Source organism: Geotrypetes seraphini, chromosome 1, assembly GCF_902459505.1.
Source record: "Geotrypetes seraphini chromosome 1, aGeoSer1.1, whole genome shotgun sequence".
Classification (NCBI taxonomy): Eukaryota; Metazoa; Chordata; class Amphibia; order Gymnophiona; family Dermophiidae; genus Geotrypetes; species Geotrypetes seraphini.
In genome coordinates, this window is record NC_047084.1 from 443,014,125 (window position 1) to 443,035,482 (window position 21,358).

At 43.9% G+C, this 21,358-nt stretch overlaps 1 protein-coding gene across 4 annotated transcripts in view; it reads left to right on the plus strand.

Moving 5' to 3' along the window:
• Positions 1-21,358, plus strand: part of CCDC171 (coiled-coil domain containing 171) — a 608,461-nt gene that overhangs the window by 53,605 nt on the left and 533,498 nt on the right. For all 4 annotated transcript variants that reach the window (XM_033920389.1, XM_033920380.1, XM_033920408.1 and 1 more), the window contains exons 7-8: positions 5,247-5,339; positions 14,048-14,208. In XM_033920389.1, coding sequence (XP_033776280.1) covers positions 5,247-5,339; positions 14,048-14,208 — 254 coding nt within the window. The remainder of the gene's footprint in view (positions 1-5,246; positions 5,340-14,047; positions 14,209-21,358) is intronic.

Genomic DNA, 21,358 nt, shown 5'->3' on the forward strand with positions numbered 1-21,358 from the left:
CACCTTTTCCTCCTATTTGCGTGGCATGGTGAAGGACCTTCCTCAATATCGAGACTCCTTACCGGACTCCCAAAGGGCAGGATTCGATAAGTTTATGTCCAACCTGTCTCAATTGCGGTTGTACCTATTTCATGCGGTGTTCGACGCATTTGAGCTGGTTTCGAGGGTGTCGGCCTTCGCAGTGGCCATGCGCCGCCTGGCCTGGCTTCGCACCCTCGACATGGACCCAAACCTGCAGGAACGTCTTGCAGACTTGCCTTGTGTGGGGTCCGAGTTATTTGACGAGTCCTTAGATGCGGCGACCAAGCGGTTGTCTGAGCAGGAGCGCTCGTTAGCATCCCTGGTCCGCCCCAAACCTAGGCCCCCGCCGCAGAAACCTTTCCGTCCTCCGCCGCGCCGATATCCTCAGAAGTCGACCCCGGCTTTTTCGAGGCCACCTCCGAGGCGTCCGTCTCAAAGGGGCAGAGGGGGACAGACCCAAGCCCCGGCGCAGGGTCCTTCTAAGCCTGCGCCTTCCTTTTGACAGGCTGAGCGGACGGTGCGGGTTCCCCTCCGCGATATCACAGGAATCCCTTCCTATCGGGGGGCGTCTTCAGTTCTTCCGGGAGGCATGGACCGAGATAACCTCAGACGCTTGGGTGCTCCGGATCGTCTCCGAGGGCTACTCGCTAAACTTTGTGTCCTCGCCACCGGACCATCCCCCAAGTCTAGCCTCTTGCAACCGATCGCAGCTACCGACCCTTCTGGCCGAGGCCAGGTCCCTATTGGTGCTTCGGGCGGTCGAACCGGTCCCCAAGGACCAGCGGGGTACGGGGTTTTACTCCCGTTACTTTTTGGTCCCCAAAAAGACCGGGGACCTGCGCCCCATACTGGACCTCAGGAAGCTCAACAAATTTCTGGTCCGGGAGAAGTTTCGAATGCTGTCTCTCCCGGTTTTATATCCCCTCTTGGAGGAAGGGGACTGGATGTGCTCCCTCGACTTGAAGGAAGCATATACCCATGTTCCGGTGCACCCCGCCTTCCGAAGATTTTTACGATTCCAGGTGGGGGACCTACACCTCCAGTACAGGGTCCTACCCTTCGGCCTGGCCGCGTCCCCACGAGTCTTCACGAAGTGCATGGTGGTGGTTGCGGCAGCCCTGAGGTCTCGTGGGCTTCATGTGTTCCCTTACCTGGACGATTGGCTCATCAAAGCCCCGACCAGGGAGGGGGTTATCTCAGCGACCCGACAGTCTATTGCCTTCCTGCAAAGCCTCGGGTTCGAGATAAACTTTCCAAAATCTCAGTTGAGCCCGGCTCAGTCTCTTCAATTTATAGGTGCGGTGCTGGACACGGTGCGCCTGCGCTCCTACCTCCCGCCCCAACGGTTGGAAGCCTTGGTGCGGATGGGCCGTCAGGTCTCTCAACTGTCGGTGGTGTCGGCCCAGCGCATGATGATGCTGCTCGGTCATATGGCATCGACGGTTCACGTCACTCCGTTTGCAAGGCTGCATCTGAGGATTCCTCAGTGGACCCTCGCTTCCCAGTGGCGTCAGGAGTACGATCCGGTGTCTCGCCTCATTTCGGTGACTCCGCTTTTTCGGAAATCGCTGCGTTGGTGGACAGACTCTTCAAATCTGTCCATGGGTCTACTGTTTCTCACCCCTCCTTTTCGCAAGGTTCTGACCACAGACTCCTCGGAGTACGCGTGGGGAGCCCACCTCGACGGTCTTCGCACGCAGGGCCTGTGGTCTGCCGAGGACCGTCGGTGTCACATCAACGTGCTAGAGCTTCGGGCCATCTTTCTAGCACTTCGAGCTTTCGTTCACATATTGCAGAATCAGGTTGTCCTCGTCCGCACGGACAATCAAGTGGCAATGTACTATGTGAACAAGCAGGGTGGAACGGGGTCTTGGCCCCTCTGCTCGGAGGCTCTTCGCCTTTGGGAGTGGGCGGTCTCCCGGAACATCTTCCTTCGGGCGGTCTACATCCAAGGAGAACTGAATTGTCTGGCAGACAAACTCAGTCGACTTCTGCAACCGCACGAGTGGACTCTACACTCCGCAGTTCTGCGCGAGGTTTTCGCTCGCTGGGGAACGCCACAGGTGGATCTGTTTGCCTCTCCGGAGACCCACAAACTGCCCCTGTATTGTTCTCGGATGTACTCGCGGGACCGTCTGGAGGCCGATGCCTTTCTTCTAGATTGGGAGGGGAGGTTCCTGTATGCGTTCCCTCCCTTTCCTCTGATCATGCGAACGTTAGTACATCTCAAATCGTCCACGGCCACGATGATTCTCATTGCACCTCGGTGGCCGCGTCAGCACTGGTTCTCCCTGCTGCTTCAGCTCAGTGCCAGGGAGCCTCTTCTTCTGCCTGTGTTTCCTTCTCTGCTGTCTCAGAGTCAAGGATCCATGTTACATCCCAATCTGCAGTCATTGCACCTGACAGCTTGGTTTCTTGCTCCCTAACTCCTCCGGATCTGTCTCAATCGGTGAGGGAGGTGTTGGAAGCCTCTCGCAAGATTTCGACGAGGCTTTGTTATTCGCAGAAATGGACCAGGTTCTCCACCTGGTGTTCGTCTTTTCACCTGGATCCGGTATCGGTTCCGGTATCCTCGGTTTTGGACTATTTATTCCATCTGTCGCACTCTGGCTTGAAAACCACTTCGGTGCGTGTTCATCTTAGTGCTATTTCTGCTTTCCACCAACATCTGGATGGACGCCCTCTGTCGCTCCATCCTTTGGTAACACGCTTCATGAAAGGGTTACTCAGGGTTTGTCCCCCTCTTAAGCCTCCTTCTGTCGTGTGGAATTTGAATGTGGTCTTAGCTCAACTGATGAAACCCCCTTTTGAGCCACTCAACGAGTCTCTCTTGAAATTTCTGACTTGGAAGGTGGTGTTTCTGATTGCCCTCACCTCCGCTAGGCGGATTGGGGAGTTGCAAGCTTTGGTTGCGGACCCTCCTTTCACTGTCTTCCATCATGACAAGGTGGTTCTCCGCACCCATCCTAAGTTTGTACCTAAAGTTGTTTCTGATTTCCACCTCAATCAGTCCATTGTCCTTCCTGTGTTCTTTCCTAAGCCCCACTCCCATCCTGGCGAGACGGCGCTTCACACGCTTTACTGTAAGAGGGCGTTGGCATATTACCTTCAACGCACCAGGTCTCATCGGAAGGTTCCTCAATTGTTTTTGTCCTTCGATCCCAATCGATTAGGGCATCCAGTTTCCAAGCGCACTCTGTCTAACTGGTTGGCTGCTTGCATTTCCTTTTGCTATACTCAGGCTGGACTTCCGCCCCCGGGTCGAGTCACGGGGCATAGGGTCCGAGCGATGGCAGCTTCGATAGCTTTCCTCCGATCCACTCCTATGGAGGATATATGTAAAGCTGCCACTTGGTCTTCGGTTCATACGTTCACCTCTCATTACTGTCTGGACACTTTATCCAGGAGTGACGGCCGGTTTGGCCAGTCAGTTTTGCAAAATCTGTTTTCCTAAATTGCCATCCTCCCACCTGCCCTTTTTTTTTGGTTGGCTTGGAGGTCACCCACATGTGAGAATATCATGCCTGCTTGTCCTGGGATAAAGCACAGTTACTTACCGTAACAGGTGTTATCCAGGGACAGCAGGCATATATTCTCACAACCCGCCCGCCTCCCCGGGGATGGCTTCTTTGCTAGTTATGGAACTGAGGACCACGAGGTGGGATGCGCCCTCTAGTGGGCGAGAAGGCATGCACGTGCGTGGTGCAGTGTGCAAACTTGAAACTTCTAGCAAGTTTGCTTGAAAAGCTGTCCGCGCTGGGGCTCCGTAGATGACGTCACCCACATGTGAGAATATATGCCTGCTGTCCCTGGATAACACCTGTTACGGTAAGTAACTGTGCTTTTTTGTCAGTTTCTCTTGTTTTGTATTAATGCCAACTTGAAAGAGTGTTTGCAGTCTTTTTTTATTAATCTCATCACGTTTTTGTTTTTCTTTACATTTTTGAGCTCTAGATTTTTGAAATGACATGTTTAAAGCTGGTTCCTGAAATGAAATATAGAACATAGAAATTTGCCGTATTGATATCGAGAATTTTGTTAGTGGTTCTAAAGTTAGAACAATATTGCTATTGTCTTTCTGCTAACCGTCAAGCCGTTTATAGTCTCGAATCTCTCGATAATGTAGACAAAAAGGCACGTGATGTCAGTGGGTCCTTTATGCTACAATTACAGCATTTACAAGGAACTTTAGCCTGTGGAATTATTTCTTCCTTCGCTGTCCTGTAAAGTCTTCTTTGCAGTCCACGTTGAATCAACGTGGCTCATGTCCCGTTTTCTTTTTCTTCCCGGGATTCGATGGGAAAGCAAGGAAGAGTAATCTGAGCTAGGAATGAACACGTGAGAACACTCATTGATAGTCACTTTCGCAAGTTTTTGTTTGTTGAATCTTGAATCGTATGATGTCACTCAAAAGTATTTTATCATTGTCACAGCCTTTTATTGCTTTATGTTCACTCAACGCTTTGCGAGCTTGTATGCAAAGGTTCTCCACCGTTCTTTGTCTTAATTTGCAAGGATGTCTCCTTCTCGAGAGAATGACACGTTTCGGTTTTCGTGATGTTTCTTGTGCTTCATTGGGCCTCCTTGAGCTTCATAGGCCCTGGAGCTATGTACTGGCTGCACCCCCCCCTCTCCTCAAGCCTGGTGACGACACCGGTTTACACTAGTATTCCATAACACAATCTATGTTCTTTACAGATTAGTCTCACCTTGCATCTTAAAGGGAAGTGCCCAGTTATAGAATTGTCTCCTATGCAAGTACATATGTCAACAGCACACATACTTGTCAAGTTGACTGGATACATTCCTGGCAGCATGCTTAAGAAAAGGTAGAAATGTAAATTGCATTTTTGAAATATTTATGCATTCTTTTGAAGCAAAATTCTGCCAACACAAAAAAGAAATGCACTTAAATGGATGTACTTTGCATCTGTGGCAGTTTTCAAAAGGAAGGTATGTATGCACTTGAGTATTTTCAGAAGTACAAAATCGCATGGGCTTTGTCCAAATGTGCACCATTTGAAATATGTTTCCTTTTTCTGCAAAACAACAACAAAAAGAAAACCTTTGAATTTTTTTCCAGGTATAGTATGATGTAGTAGTAGAAAGTAATTTTATCACATGAAAAAGCAGAATGAAATGATTGCTGATTCACTGTGATATCTAATATTACCAGAACATTTTTCTCTATATCCTTTCTTAAATTTGTCTTTTTTTTTCTTCAGACAATTACAGACAGAATGAAAAAATTGGAAGAAAACATTGAAGCAGAGAGAGCAGCACATTTAGAATCCAAATTTAATTCAGAAATCATTCAGGTAATTATATATAGACTTTTTAAATTTGCAGTACACTTTGAAGGTAATTTTGTTAATAACACACTTGGTTAAGTAGGCCCTTACTTAGGTGTTATTTAATAAAGACACATGGTGCATATATGTCTTTATAAAGGACTAGTGTAAGCAGTGTAACCTATATGCTACATTGAATTATTTTGCATCTTTAAACAAAATGCAATATTAACCAAATAGAAACTGAGTAAAAACATAAGTTTTTAAATTATTACATGATGTCTAATGCAATAGACACTTCATTCCTGAATGTGTGGGTAGTGAATCCCTTCTCGTGAGAATTCTTGCAGGGAGCTTCTGTGCTGTCTTACAATTCCTCAGTCGTCTCTCTGCAAATGAGATGGTAGGAGATTCTTTATCTGCTCTTGTTTCTTTTCATTTAAACTCAGTCTTTTTTGCTGTTTTGTAAGGCTTTTCAGTGCTGCAAAGGGATCCCTCTTTTGGGACATCTCTGGCTTCGGTAGAGAACAGACTCTGAGGTTGAGGGTCTGCTCCCAAGGGGCAAACAACTTTGCAGTGCACCCTCTTGGACAGCCTGCACTAACGGTTTGGGGGTCCAGTGACTATTCTCTTGGTAGCAAAGCTCACCCTAGGTTCATTAAGTGCAGGTTGAGTAGTTCCATGGTGGTTTTTTTCAGACTCGGGACCTACTGCTTTCCTCCCCCCATTTGTGTGTGGGTGATCCAGTGGGGGTTGAGCTCACTGGCCAGTTCATTGGGCCCAAGAGGCAGTCAAAAGACACAAGCAGTATGGATTCCATGCTTGTTAAGCAAGAGGTTCTCCTTGTAAGCTGTTTACAGCTTCCACACTTGCAGCCCCAAGCACACAGCATGGCACAGTAACTAACAGGCTGATAGCCTGGGAAAAAAAATCAGGGGGGTAGTCTTTAAAAGTCTCTTTTTTAAAAAAATTTCTAGGGTTAGATTTAGGTTCCCCCACCTCTAAAATCCTAAAATTGCTAATTTATAATACCCAGTGTAGCTCCCCTGGGCCGTTTTTGATGTTAGAATTGCTGCTTTGGCAGCCATCTTGGATTTCCTAATTTGAAAATAAAAGCCTCTTGTCTGCCTCAAAATGCCTCTATTTTGCTTAAAAACAAGTGTGATGGACTCTTCAGTCTAGGATATCTTGGATTCCTTCCAAGTTTATGGTAGATGGTCATTTGAGGATTATCTGTATTCATGTGCCACGCAGCCCATGAAGGGGCGGAAGTCATGTGCAAGCAGCAAGAGAGGAAAGGGAGGTTACCAGTGGTGTGCCTCAAGGTTCTGTTCTTGGGCCTGTTTTTTTTAACATTTTTATAAACGATATTGCTGAAGGGTTGTCGGGCAAGATTAGCTTCTTTTCAGATGATACCAAAATCAGCAATAGAGTAGACACGCCGGATGGTGGGAATAACATTGTATGGAGCGATCAGAAGATATGGATTCCTTCATAAGGGCAATGAATGTGATTGTTATATGGAAGATGGGAAAAATTTATTCAGAAACTGTAAGACTTGTAAAGTAGCCCACAAAATAGGGTGATTTTTACGTTCTTTAGCTAGAGAGGAGCCAAGCAGATGCTGCATGGGATTAATGAATGCCTGTTTGTGACACCCGTTTTGACATAGATGTGTTGGAGTGAAACCAAAGCATACCTTGTCTAAGTAGAAAGCACATATGAGTTGTAAAAATGAGGAAAATTAACACCTCCATTTTCTTTAGAGTATAGCAAGGTTTTAATAGTAATCCTCGGCCTTTTATTATGCCAAAGAAAGCGAGATACCATCTTCATAATGCTATCATAAAAATGATTAGAGAAGAATAAAGGCATCATATACATAGTATACAATAGGGGATATTTGATTCGATTTATTAAATTTGATATACCGTTTGCACATAAGTATTAAGCAGTTTACAATACTAATACAATTGGAATGAGGGATACATTACAGACTAAAAGAATACCCTCTCTGTCCCAGTGGGCTCACAATCTAAATTATATTGAATATAGAAGAAGAATTAATTACTAAAGAGATATGAAGAAAAAGTGTACTGTAGATACAAAAAGGCATACAAAAGGCTGAACAAAGAAACTACAAAATACAGTATCAAGACATAAAGTAGTAGAAAGCATTGACATTTTAATAGTTCCAAGCTTTCCTCACTAATTCAAGTACAGGGGATCCCATTGCTGACATAAGGTAGTAACCTTCTGTAAAGCCCATTGTTGATTTGTTCTACTAGTGTCTATGAGATTCGGCAGTAATATGATCCCTAAGTATTTCAAACCCTGAGTCTGCCGCTGAAAGGGAAATTAAGAAAATATAGCCTTGGTACAATGAATATTTAAGGGCGTCAGTTCTGATTTGCTCCAATTAATCTTGTATCCTGAAAAGGATCTAAAGGTATCTATTAGTTGGAGCAAAGCAGGAAGAGAGATACAATAATATGTCATCTGCATAGGCAGATAATTTATATTCAGCTTCACCAATTGAGATTCCCTGAATCTGAGAAGCACATAAGAGAGTTTCAGATGTGATTTTGAATAACAAAGGGGAAAGAGGACATCCTTGCCTAGTACCTCTGCACAAGGGATAAAGAAGAGTCTGTCGGATAGCTGTCAGTATTTTCTGTTGACCTAACCAATGCTAGCAAAGGCCTATGGGAGATTATATTAAACATATTCTGATCTTGGTGATGTCACTGTAGACAGGCCTCAGAATGCCCTAAATTACATCTAAATTATCAGTGCTTAAAGTGTAAAAAAAAAGGCCTTGACACAGCTCTGAGGTTCAACAGATGTATAATAGAATATTTTTCTGTACTTTAGTACCAAGCATATAAGAACATAAGAAGTTGCCTCCGCTGAGGCAGACCAGAGGTCCATCTCGCCCAGCGGTCCGCTCCCGCGGCAGCCCATCAGGCCCATTGCCTGAGCAGTGGTCCCAGACTATCCCTAAAACTACCTCTACTCCTATCGGTATCCCTAAAACTACCTCTACTCCTATCTGTACCCCTCAATTCCTTTATCCTCTAGGAACCTATCCAAACCTTCTTTGAAGCCTTGTAACATGCTCCGGCCTATCATAGCCTCCGGAAGCGCATTCCATGTATCCACCACCCTCTGGGTGAAAAAGAACTTTCTAGCATTTGTTCTAAACCTGTCCCCTTTTAATTTCTCCGAGTGCCCCCTTGTACTTGTGGTTCCCCATAATCTGAAAAATCTGTCCCTGTCTACCCTTTCTATACCCTTCAGGATCTTGAAGGTTTCTATCATGTCTCCTGTAAGTCTCCGCTTTTCCAGGGAGAACAGTCTTTCCAGCTCTTTCAGTCTGTCAGTATATGAGAGGTTTTCCATACCCTTTATCAGTTTAGTTGCTCTTCTCTGGACTCCCTCAAGTACTGCCATGTCCTTCTTGAGGTACGGCGACCAGGCCTGGACACAGTATTCCAGATGCGGGCGCACCATTACACGATACAGTGGCAGGATGACCTCCTTCGTCCTGGTCGTGATACCCTTCTTAATGATACCCAACATTTTGTTTGCTTTTCTTGAGGCTGTGGCGCACTGTGCCGACGCCTTCAGGGTTGTGTCTACCATCACTCCCAAGTCTCTTTCAAGGTTACTTACCCCTAGCAGTGATCCCCCCATTTTGTAGCTGAACATCGGGTTCTTTTTCCCTACATGCATGACCTTGCATTTCCCTATGTTAAAGCTCATTTGCCACTTTTTGGCCCATTCTTCATATTTTGATGTTTCTTTCTTATAAGCATTGCATCTTTGTTATAGTAAGCGTATTTCTTGCACAATCTATTCTTTATGCAACCATTCTTGGCTATCATTGCCATTAATTTCACTTCCTTCTGAACCTCCGGAGGGTACTGTACCGAGGACCTCTGGCAGGTTGTAGGGCCACCACTTTACATATTGGGGGCTTGTCTGCAACACCCTCTGCAAAACCTTACAGAGACATAGTATTGTTAATGTATAAATGGGCAATCATGCGGAAAAAGGTAGGTCTAAAACTAAATCAATGTAATGTTCTGAATAAATAGGGCCACTCCACTCTGTCCTAAGACCTTCTTGGCATCTAGAGATACCAAGAAGGCAGGGTGGTCAATTTGTTTAGATTATATGAGGTAGATGGAGACATAAACAAATATTATTTGAGGAGATCTACCGCTGATAAAACCCATTTGTTCAGGAGCAATCAAATATTATAAGGGTTCCATCAGTCTATCTGCCAAAATTCTAGCATATATTTTAGCATCGATATTGATCAGAGATATGGAACGATAATTAGAGACTTCTAGGGAGTCCCTACCGGCTTTGGGTAGGACTACTGTTCAGTTCAGTTATTGTCCCCAGACTTGCATTCCCTGGACAGAAAATAAGAATATAGAGAGAATAGTGAGGGACAAGAACTTATTCAAAATTATGAAAAAATTTGGCAGTACATCCATCCATACCTGGAGTTTTGTTAGGTTTGAAAGATTTAAGTGCCTGTTGTATTTCCCTAACGTCAATAGGAGCATCTAATTTCTCCCTATTTGTAGTAATTAGTTGTGGAGATGTCAGCTAGAAAATAATCAATAGTAGACTCATCTCCATTATTATCAGATTGATAAAATTTGGTACAAGGGCAAATCAAAAATTAGAGGCAATTGTTAAATTACATGTTAACCGGAACAGAGCTATTGAATAGTTCGTCCACACACAGTGTAGCACTTGACCTTTAGTTGTGTGGCAGTCACGAGGTCAGAAACATGGACGCTCCATTGCAAGATTGCACCATCGAAGAACAACATAGTGTGTTTTCTTTGTTAACTTTCTGTTGGGACATGAAGGGGCCTATTCTTACACATTTTCAAGCGCACAGGCAAACAGTGAAAAGTGAAAATTATTGCGCATTGCTGCGAAATGAACTTAAACCTGCAATTCGTAGCAAAAGAAGAGGAATGTTGTCCAAAACAGATTTGCTGCACCATAACAGCATACAGCAGTAGCAGTGGCAGCAGAAGAGACAATACAACAGCTTGGGTTTAGAAACATAGAACCATAGAAATAGACGGCAGATAAGGGCCACGGCCCATCTAGTCTGCCCACCCCAGTGACCCTTCCCTACCTTTCTCTGTGAATAGATCCCACGTGTCTATCCCATTTGGCCTTAAAATCAGGCACGCTACTGGCCTCAATAACCTGAAGTGGAAAACTATTCCAGCGATCAACCACCCTTTCAGTGAAAAAGAATTTCCTGGTGTCCCCGTGCAGTTTCCCGCCCCTGAACATCTTTCACATCCTCCTTGCAGCCCGAACCTGGCACTTAGCGATTATCACATCTTCAGTCCACTGAAGGAGTTGCTGTGAGGTCACAGATTTTTCTAAGATGATGAAGTAAAGGAAGCGGTGTTTATCTGGCTTTGGGAGCAGCTGAAAAACTTCTCTGCAGGAATGTGGAAGATAGTTGAACGATACAATAAATGTGTGGTCTTGCATGGAGACTATGTGGAAAAGTGATATGTTCAATTGCTCACATTTACTTCCATTAAAGCTGTTAAATGTATTTTGCCTTTATTTTTTGATTTACCCTCATATAATAATAATGAAAATTAGATGAAATAAGATCAGGACAGGTGATGATATTACATGATCCATCTCACATGCTATGGATAAGACTTTTTTTACATCAGCACTTAATCAGTCCCTTCAGTGGTGGTTATCACTGGCCAATCTGTCCAGGGGCCTTCTCTTCTTCTATGCTCTGTTGGGGAGCTTACCTAAATGGCCTTCACACTCAGGGCAGCTGGAATCTGCAAGAGAAAACTCTTCACATCAATCTCTTTGAATGTCGTGCAATTCGAAATGTTTCCATATTCCAAGATCACTTCCTCAATCAAATAGTTCTCGTATGTACAGACAACCAAGTAACCATGTTCTATGTGAACAAACTAGGAAGCACATAGTCTCATCCACTTCTCCAAGAAGTGAGAAAAATTTGGTCTTGGGCAATTCCTTGCAACATGCTTCTCAAAGCAGTTTATTTAGCAGGAAAACAGAATGTCTTACCAGGCAAGTTGAGCAGAGTTCTACAACTTCACGAGTAGTCACTCAATTCAATTGTTTTACATCAGATTTCCAGAGATTGGATCTCTTTGCTTCACCTTACAATCGCAAGCTTCCAATCTTCTGTTCCAGAATCTACACTCCAATTGTTTGGAGAGACACATTTCTATATGCTTTCCCTTCTATACCTCTAATTGGGAAGACTTTATTCAAACTTTGCCAAGAACAAGCAACTATGATTCTCATTGTGCTCAATTGCCTCGTCAAATGTGGTTTCCTACAGTTCAGTGTATGAGAATCCATCACACTTCAAGTCTTTCTAATGTTGCTGACACAGAATGAGGGTATGCTTGTTCATCTTAGTCTACGTTTGTTGGCTCTCACAGTGTGGCATATTTCTCTCAACAACTAGATACTTTACTACCGTATTTTCACTCATATACCGCGCACCCGTGTAAAACGCGCACACGAGTATAGCGCGCGGGGAACTGTAATTTATGTAAGTAAATTTTTATATACCGCGCACACCTGTATACCGCGCATGCCGCCCCGACTCTCCCATCGCTGCCCGACTCTCCTTTCACCCGCCCCGACTCTCCTCTGGCCAGCCCGACTCTCCTTTAGCCCACCCCGACTCTCCTCTGGCCAGCCCGACTCTCCTTTAGCCTGCCCCGACTCTCCTCTGGCCAGCCCACTGTCCTTTAGCCCGCCCCGACTCTCCTCTCCCCCTTGAAGTCCTGTCCCCACCCTGAAAGCCTGATGTCCCCCCCCGACGTCCGATTCACCCCCCCGCAGGACCGCTCGCACCCGCACCCCGAAGGACCGCTCGCGCTGGACACGCACCCGCACCCCCACCCCGACGGACCGTTCGCACCCCCACAGCCTCCCCACCCCCCCCCATCATGTAGAAGTTTCCTACCATTGTCCTGCTGCTTCCTCTGCCGGCGGTCCTGCCCCTTCTCTTAGCCCTGCGTCTACGCTGCTTCCTCTTCCGGCGTTCCTGCCCTTTCTCTGACGTCTTGAGATGTCTTGATGGCTTGATTTCTCCAAAGGGAACGAATCCTTCTGGGTTATTTCTTGCAGCAGGCCCTCCGTTATACTGGCCTCTCGAGAGGAGAACACTGTCTCATCGGACGTGCTCTACTCTCGTGGTGAGCTAGCTCCCAGCGGCAGCGGCTGAAGGGGAGGGGTCATGACTTCGGGGCTCAGAGTCACATCTAACCCGTGGGTTTCCGTCGAAGCACTCCTCTCTGCCCTGACGCTTCCAATGGGCGAATCCCCGAACCGGCTTGCTCGTTTTGAAGACGTCTGAAAATGTCTTCAATTGTAGAAACCATGGGTCTCGAGCGCTGGGAGGCACCACCAACGCTCCTACCCCTTCTTTTCGGCATTTCCGAAGGTAGGAAAAACACTCTAAGTCGTCCTGTCAGTATTCAGATCACGGCCCATCTTTCAAATTTCTGATTTGGAAAGTAACCTTCCTTATATCTATCACGTCTGCACACTGAGTCAGTGATCTTCAGGTGCTTGTGTCAGATCCATCTTTTATAACATTATACCATAATAAGATTTGTTCTCTGCACTCATCTCAAGTTCTTCCCTAAAATTGTCTCTGAATTTCACCTTAACCAGTCTATTGTTCTTCCAATCTTCTTTCCAAGACCACATTCTTACACACAGGACTGTAAATGTGTTCTTGCTTATTATTTGGATTGGACCAAACCTCACACAGAACTTCCACTCAGCTGTTCCTCTCCTTTTATCCTAACAGACTTGAAGCTCCTGTCACCAAGAGAACCATCTCTACATGGCTGGTGGACTGTATTTCCTTTTGCTACGCTCAGACTGGGCGGTCGCTGGAAGGTCGTGTAACTGCACATTAAGTCAGAGCAATGGCAACTTCAGTATCCCATCTATGTTCCACTCCCATTGAGTACGTCTGATAACTAGTACATCTGACAGCTAGGGAGTTCCACAAGTGAGAATATACTGCCTGCTTGTTGTAGGATAAAGCACAGTTACCTGTAAAAGATGTTATCCAAGGACAGCAGGCAGATATTCTCACAACCTTCCCACCTCTTCTAGTTGGCTTCTTAGCATTTTTTATTGAACTGATGGTCCCTTGAGTTGATGTTGGTCAGGAAGGCACTGGCAGTCTTGAGACTTTTCAGTCTTTTAAAGTGATAGTACACTTTTGCACTGTGCGTACCGGGCTCTGTGGATGATGTTACCCACATGTGAGAATATCTGCCTGCTGTCCTTGGCTAACACCTGCTACAGGTAAGTAACACTGCTTTTCTTTCTGGCACTAAAAAATTCAATGGAGAAAATACTGGCATTATCACATAAGATGGGGAACTGATAAGGACTGGACTCCTGAATTAATACAGTTGTCTTGTAGATGTTCTAAACTTAAATTTAGCACATGTATATTTTAATGTAATATTTTAATTTTCTTATTTTGAGCCATTGTGAATATGGAATATTTAAATATGCAAAATAAACTTGCAGGACTTTCTATTGACCAAGGAAACAGTTTTACCATTTGGGTTGTTTTAGGCTATTTATCAAGGATATTTTAACTCTTAAGAAAACTAGTTTCTCTTGGTTTTGCTTTCATATGACAGCTAAGAATCCGAGACCTTGAAGGAAATTTGCAGGTAGAAAAGGCTAGCCATGCAGAAGTTGCATCTCATTTGGATATGTTAAAGCATCAGTTCAGAGAAGTGGAACATGCTTATGAAAGAGAGAAATGCATGGCTGATGAGGCCACTTCAAAACTAAAGACGTAAGTGACTCTACCATTGCAAATGAAGTTCACTTTCTGGTTAATAAATGTGAAACTGCATGAAAACATTTTACGTATGTGTATTTGTACATCTTAATTTATGCTGGATGTATGATATATAGAAAACTGTATAGTTTTTTAATGGATGCACACTGGTAAGTGGAGTAGTGTAGCGGAAGGTGTAGTAATGTCTGATATTACAGTTAGAGGCATAAATTCTTGTCAATTTACAATTATAGACTTGTGAAAATATATATATAGCGGTAGTTTTCTGAGGCAGGAATACTTCATTGTGTGCATGAAATATTTGACTGCACTGTACTAAATTTAAGTTTAGAACAATCTACAAGCTAACTGTATGTTAAATATTTGACTGCACTGCAGGGCTGGAGATAGAAATTTAAAATAAGAAATCAGGTGAGGATCATAAGTTCTGTTTATTTTGCCCAGTTTGCTCTTTTTCAAAACTATAGACCCCAGGGGTAGGCAATTCTGGTCCTCGAGAGCCACAAGCAGGTCAGGTTTTCAGGATATCCACAATGACTATATATGAGATGGATTTACATGCACTGCCTCCTTGAGATGCAAATCTATCTCATGCATATTTACTGTGGATATCCTGAAAACCTGACCTGCCTGTGGCTCTCGAGGACTGGAATTGCCTACCCCTGCTTTAGACTATAATTAACCTCTAACACACCCTTTATTTCTTCATGAATAAGGATCATCTGTGTGTCCCAAATTTCTTGAATTCTATTACTTGCTTAGCCTTCATGCCTACTGTAAATGTTTTCTAAAGAAGTTTGCTGCAGGTTAGTAATGAATGTTAACAGAAGCACTGATATGGGAATGATAGTAAAGGAGAGTAGGAGTCTCTGTTGGTGGGGAGGGATTTTGGAAGAGACTGAGGAGGAGGAGGATTTGGAAGGCAGTGTCTGAGGAGGAAAATGTCTACCTTCAGAGTAGAGAATGATACGGTGACAAAATTCATCACCGTTCCCGTCCCCGCGGATAACCCTGGGAAATAATCCCATGTCATTTTTAGTGTGTATTTCAACCTCAGTCCTTCTACACCAGCATTCTTCAAAGCAAAGCTTTTGGGTCAGTGGTTGTGGCCATTCATACTCTGATTCTTCCCTCTCTCCTTAAAGAATGACATGAAGATGGTTTCCTGCGGTTATCCGCGGGGACGGGAACGGTGATGAATTTTGTCACTGTGTCATTCTCTACTTCAGAGCTCCAAAATGTGCTACTCTCATGGTGAGCACTTTTACTACTTGTTAATATATTCTAAATAATCTCTGGAACAATTTAACTGAGATAATGATTTTAATTTTCCAAAGATAAGCAGGTTGAGTTTAGTGCCATAACATATGTTGATAACCTTATTTGTGCTGATGACATAATGCGCCTAACAAGAAAAGACTAGAAAGCCTTTTTGCACATGTGCAATTGATATGAGACAGGATCATGTACTGAGACCTACCCCAATCTGTTTTTACATGCGGAACGGTGGTGAATTACTCTAAACCAGTGGTCTCAAACCCAAACACTTTGCAGGGCCACATTTTGGATTTGTAGGTACTTGGAGGGAAAAATAGTTAATGTCTTATTAAAGAAATTACAACTTTACATGAGGTAAAACTCTTTATAATTTATAAATCTTTCCTTTTGGCTGAGTCTTAATCATAATATTATAATTTATAGCTAAAGAGGCATATGATCAAGAAACTGTTTTATTTTACTTTTGTGATTATGATAAACATACTGAGGGCCTCAAAATAGTACCTGGCACTGCTTTAAACATTCAGGCCTTTTTCTCAATTATCATATTTTTCAGTCTGTTTGCCCCAAAGTGTTGGGATTTTGTGGTGACTTATGATTTCAAAATTTCTGCAATTATGGCTGATAAGAAAGCCATAGGATACTTGTAATTTTGACTAGCCATTGTCCAGAACAGGATGCTGGGCTCAGTGGACCTCATTCTTACTCACTATGGTTTTCTTTATGTTATTAAAGTGCAGCCCTCCTTGTAACGAAAATGTCACCGCCTACCACAATGAATGCATTCATTTCCTATGAATTTTCAATTATATTAAGACTTGATGACTAGGATTTTTTTTCTGGCTAACATAGCCCAGATATGAAACTAAAGTCCAAGCATAAGAACATAAGAATTGCCACTGCTGGGTCAGACCAGTGGTCCATCGTGCCCAGCAGTCCACTCACGCGGCGGCCCTCTGGTCAAAGACCAGTGCCCTAACTGAGACTAGTCCTACCTGCATACGTTCTGGTTCAGCAGGAACTTGTCTAACTTTCTTTTGAATCCCTGGAGGGTGTTTTCCCCTGTGACAGACTCCAGAAGAGCGTTCCAGTTTTCTACCACTCTCTGGGTGAAGAAGAACTTCCTTACGTTTGTACGGAATCTGTCCCCTTTTAACTTTAGAGAGTGTCCTCTTGTTCTCTCTACCTTGGAGAGGGTGAACAACCTGTCTTTATCTGCTAAGTCTATTCCCTTCATTATCTTGAATGTTTCGATCATGTCCCCTCTCAGTCTCCTCTTTTCAAGAGAGAAGAGGCCCAGTTTCTCCAATCTCTCACTGTACGGCAACTCCTCCAGCCCCTTAACCATTTTAGTCGTTCTTCTCTGGACCCTTTCGAGTAGTACCGTGTCTTTCTTCATGTACGGTGACCAGTGCTGGACGCAGTACTCCAGGTGAGGGCGCACCATGGCTTGATACAGCGGGATGATAACCTTCTCTGATCTGTTCGTGATCCCCTTTTTTATCATTCCTAGCATTCTGTTCGCCCTTTTCACTGCCGCCGTACATTGTGTGGATGGCTTCATCGACTTGTCGATCATAACTCTCAAGTCTCTTTCCTGGAAGGTCTTTACAAGTACCGCCCTGGACATCCTGTATTTGTGCATGAGAATTTTGTTACCTACATGCATCACTTTACACTTATCCACGTTGAACCTTATCTGCCACGTTGATGCCCATTCCTCGAGCATGATTATGTCACGTTGCAGATCTTTGCAATCCCCCTGTATATTCACTACTCTGAATAATTTCGTATCGTCCGCAAATATAATCACCTCACTCGTCGTACTAATGTCCAGATCATTTATAAAGATGTTGAAGAGCACGGGTCCAAGCACTGAGACCTGCGGCACCCCGCTGGTAACACTCTTCCAGTCTGAGCATTTACCCCAATTCTCTGTTTCCTATGCTCCAGACAGTTTTTAATCCACGTGAGTATTTCACCCTCAATTCCATGGCTCGTAATTTTCCAAAGTAGTCGTTCATGCGGAACCTTGTCAAATGCCTTCTGAAAATCCAGATATACAGTGTCAACCGGGTCACCCTTATCTATCTGTCTGTTTACTCCCTCAAAGAAGTGCAGCAAGTTCGTCAAACACGATATGCCTTTGCTAAAACCGTGCTGACTGGTCCTCATCAGCCGGCGTCTGTCAAGATGATCAATGATGCGGTCCTTTATCAGCGACTCTACAATCTTTCCCGGTACTGAGGTCAGACTCACCGGTCTGTAGTTTCCCAATCTCCGCTCGAACCTTTCTTGAAGATCGGCAACACATTCGCCACCTTCCAGTCTTCTGGAATCTTTCCCGATTTGATCGACATATTGGCTATTAGTTGAACCAGTTCAGCTATGGTCCCTTTCAGTTCCTTGATGACCCTCGGATGGATGCCATCCGATCCCGGGGATTTATCGCCCTTAAGCTTATCAATCTGCTTACACACCTCCTCTAGACTGGCCGTCAATCCTGTCAGCTTTCTGTCTTCGTTTCCAGCATATAGCCTGATTGGTTCCGGTATGCTGTGTACATCTTAGGTAAATACAGATGCAAAAAATGTGTTCAGTTTGTTGGCAATTGCTTTGTCCTCCTTTAGCACTCCCTTTATTCCATGGTCATCCAGCGGTCCCACCGCATCTTTCACAGGTCGTTTCCCCTTAATATATCGAAAGAACGGTTTGAAGTTCTTCTCCTCCTGGGTTATTTTTTTCTTGTCCCTTTTGGCCCCTTTTACTGCCTTATGGCACCTGTGTTGATGTTGTTTCTGCTTGTTCCAGTTTTCGTCTGTTTTTGACCTTTTCCATTTCTTAAATGAAGTTTTCTTGTCTGTGATCGCTTCCTTCACCTCTACAGTGAGCCACGCCGGTTTTTTGTTCTTTTTCATCTTTGATCCCTTGTTGATACGCGGTACATATAGATTTTGCGCCTCAGTGACTGTGTCCTTAAAAAGGGACCAAGCTTGCTCTAGCATTTTTACAGTGCTTATCCTCTTCTTAATCTTATTCCCTACCATGAGTCTCATCCCTTCATAATTCCCTTTTCGGAAGTTCAGTGCCGTGGCTGTCGTTTTGGACTGATGTTTCACCCTGACGTCCAGATCGAAGTGGATCATATTGTGATCGCTTGTTTCCCAGCGTCCCTTCTACTTCTACATCTTGTGCCGGTCCTCGCAGGTCATTTAGAATTAAGTCCAGAATTGCATTTCCTCTAGTATTTTTCTTGACAAGTTGTTTCAGGAAGCAATTGCCTACAGCATCCAAGAACTTGGTCTCTCTAATGCAGCTGGAGGTGCCTAGGTTTCAGTCTATTCCCAGATAGTGAAGTCACCCATGATAACTGCGTTGTCTCCCTTGCAGTTGCGTTTAATTTCATCCGTCATTTCTCCATCAATTTCTTCGGAGTGCCCTGGGGGTTGGTAGTGATCTTCGTTTCCAGGCCATTTGTTCCCAGAATTTTGACCCATAGAGACTCTAACTTATCCGTCAGTTGTGGCGTGTTCTCTCCTGTAGATTCAATTCTCTCTTTGACGTATATGGCAATGCCCCCACCTTTTTGAGCCACTCTGTCCCTGCGGTATAGTTTGTATCCCGGTAGCATAGTGTCCCAGACATTTTCCTCAGTCCACCATGTTTCCGTGATGCCTATGATGTCAAAGTTATCTTTTTGTGCCAAAGATTCTAATTCACCCATCTTATTTCTAAGGCTCCTTGCGTTCATGTACATACATTTGAGTTTGCGGCCTGTTCCTTTCCTGCATTTCCTTCCCTCTTGTGTCCTTTTCGATCTGTCTTGCCTGTAATCCGGTGAGTTTTTCCTTATATCTTCTTGCACGGTATCCTCTGGGTATACCGGTTCCCGAACCATCGACTCTCTCTCTCGGTTGACTGTCGGCTTTCCCCTTCTTCCTAGTTTAAAAACTTCTCAACTTCTCTCTTGATGTTGCTTGCAAGTAGCTTCGTTCCGTCTCTGCTGAGGTAGAGTCCGTCCTACCTGTGCAGCTTGCTCTTCCCCCAGAAGTGATCTTTGAAGTTGATAGATTCACTGATTGAACCTTTTAATATTGAATATTTATTGCTGCTTGTTCTTTGGAGTTGAATTTGAGGCAAGGCAGACTTTTATTTATGGGCAACTGCTGTTTAATAATTTTCCTGCAAGACTGAGTGCAAGCATTAGGCTCAGGCATCAAAGATTATACATTGAACAAGCCCATAGTCTGGTGATGACACTCTGGAAGCTTGCCTTTAAAGTCCCTGGCCTGAACATATATCGATGGTGAGTACATCAATGTCCTTGCGAGACACATCAGTATCTTCTATTAATTTGTTTGCCTGTTTTATCTTCTGTTCCTTCAAAGCCCAAATCTCTTCTTGTAGGAAAAGAAAATATTTTATTTATTTAAAAACACTTATATCCTGCATATCCAAATAATCCATGCGGGTTACAATATATACACATAAATTAATAAACATAAAAGCAATACCGTTTCTTCAAAGGAAACTCCCCCCAGAATAAAGTCAACCTAAAATCATAAGAAGATTCCTAGAGCTTTAGTTATATATGTGGGAATTATGATGAATGAAGTTACACCTTGGAGATTTATCATGATGAGGCAAATTTAGAAAGAGCTGTTATTTGTAGACATAAGGAAGTAAGAATTCTGATTTCTTAATTGTTAGCCACAATGAAGATAATGGGTTTCCTCATAATATCCTGAGATATTTAAGCATTAGAAGGGGTAATTTTGATTTAAAATCTTTAATTTCTGATTGTAACTTATTCTGAAACATTCCCTGATTTGGTCATATCAGGGTTAAAGAGCAGGAAAAGTGCTGAATTTTTATGCAGAAATATCTTCTGTCTTTTGTTCTTCAGTCTTCCTTTTTTTCCCTTTCTTCCTTTGTTTATTTCTATCTTGCCAGTGGCAACTTTACGAATTTTTAAAATACTTTTCTGAAATGAATCCAATATTCAGTTAAGAGATCTTGGCATTCACTGATTGGATCTTGGACTTTCAAACCTCCACTAAAGAGCCTGTGTTAAAATACAAGAAAAATGGATGTTTTATGTGTTGGATAACATGCAGCATAAATATTCAGGTCAATATTCAAAGCAATTTAACCAGCAAGAAATGACTATCTGCTAACTTTCAATGGCATTTAACCGGTTATCACCACTGAAAATTAGCAGATAGTGTCTAAGTGAAAGCTGACTATTTTGGGACTGTTCTGGGGACAGAGTTGGCACTTGGGGCTGGCTAAGTGCTGATAATCAGTACTTAACTGGCCAGGGTAACCACAAAAATGGGATCACATAAAACAGTCATATCTTTATATGGCAATGCTGGCTGGTTAAGTTCTGAATATCGACTTCTTTGACTGGGTGACCAGTCATCTGGATGCCGGGGAGTCCCTGGACGTGATATATTTGGACTTCAGCAAAACTTTTGATAGCGTCCCACACCGCAGGCTGTTGAACAAACTAAAATCGATGGGATTAGGGGATACATTCACTACATGGGTAAGGGATTGGCTAGATGGTAGGCTTCAAAGGGTGATGGTAAACGGTACCTCCAAAACGTCAGCAGCGACGAGTGGAGTACCTCAGGGCTCCGTCTTAGGGCCGATTCTATTCAATTTATTCATAGGAGATTTGACCCAAGGGCTTAGAGGAAAAGTATCACTGTTTGCCGATGCCGCCAAACTATGCAACATAGTAGGCAAAAGCAGTGTGCCTGACTTTATGACGCAGGACCTACGGCAGCTGGAACAGTGGTCATCAACTTGGCAGCTAGGCTTCAATGCTAAAAAATGTAAAGTAATGCACCTAGGCAAA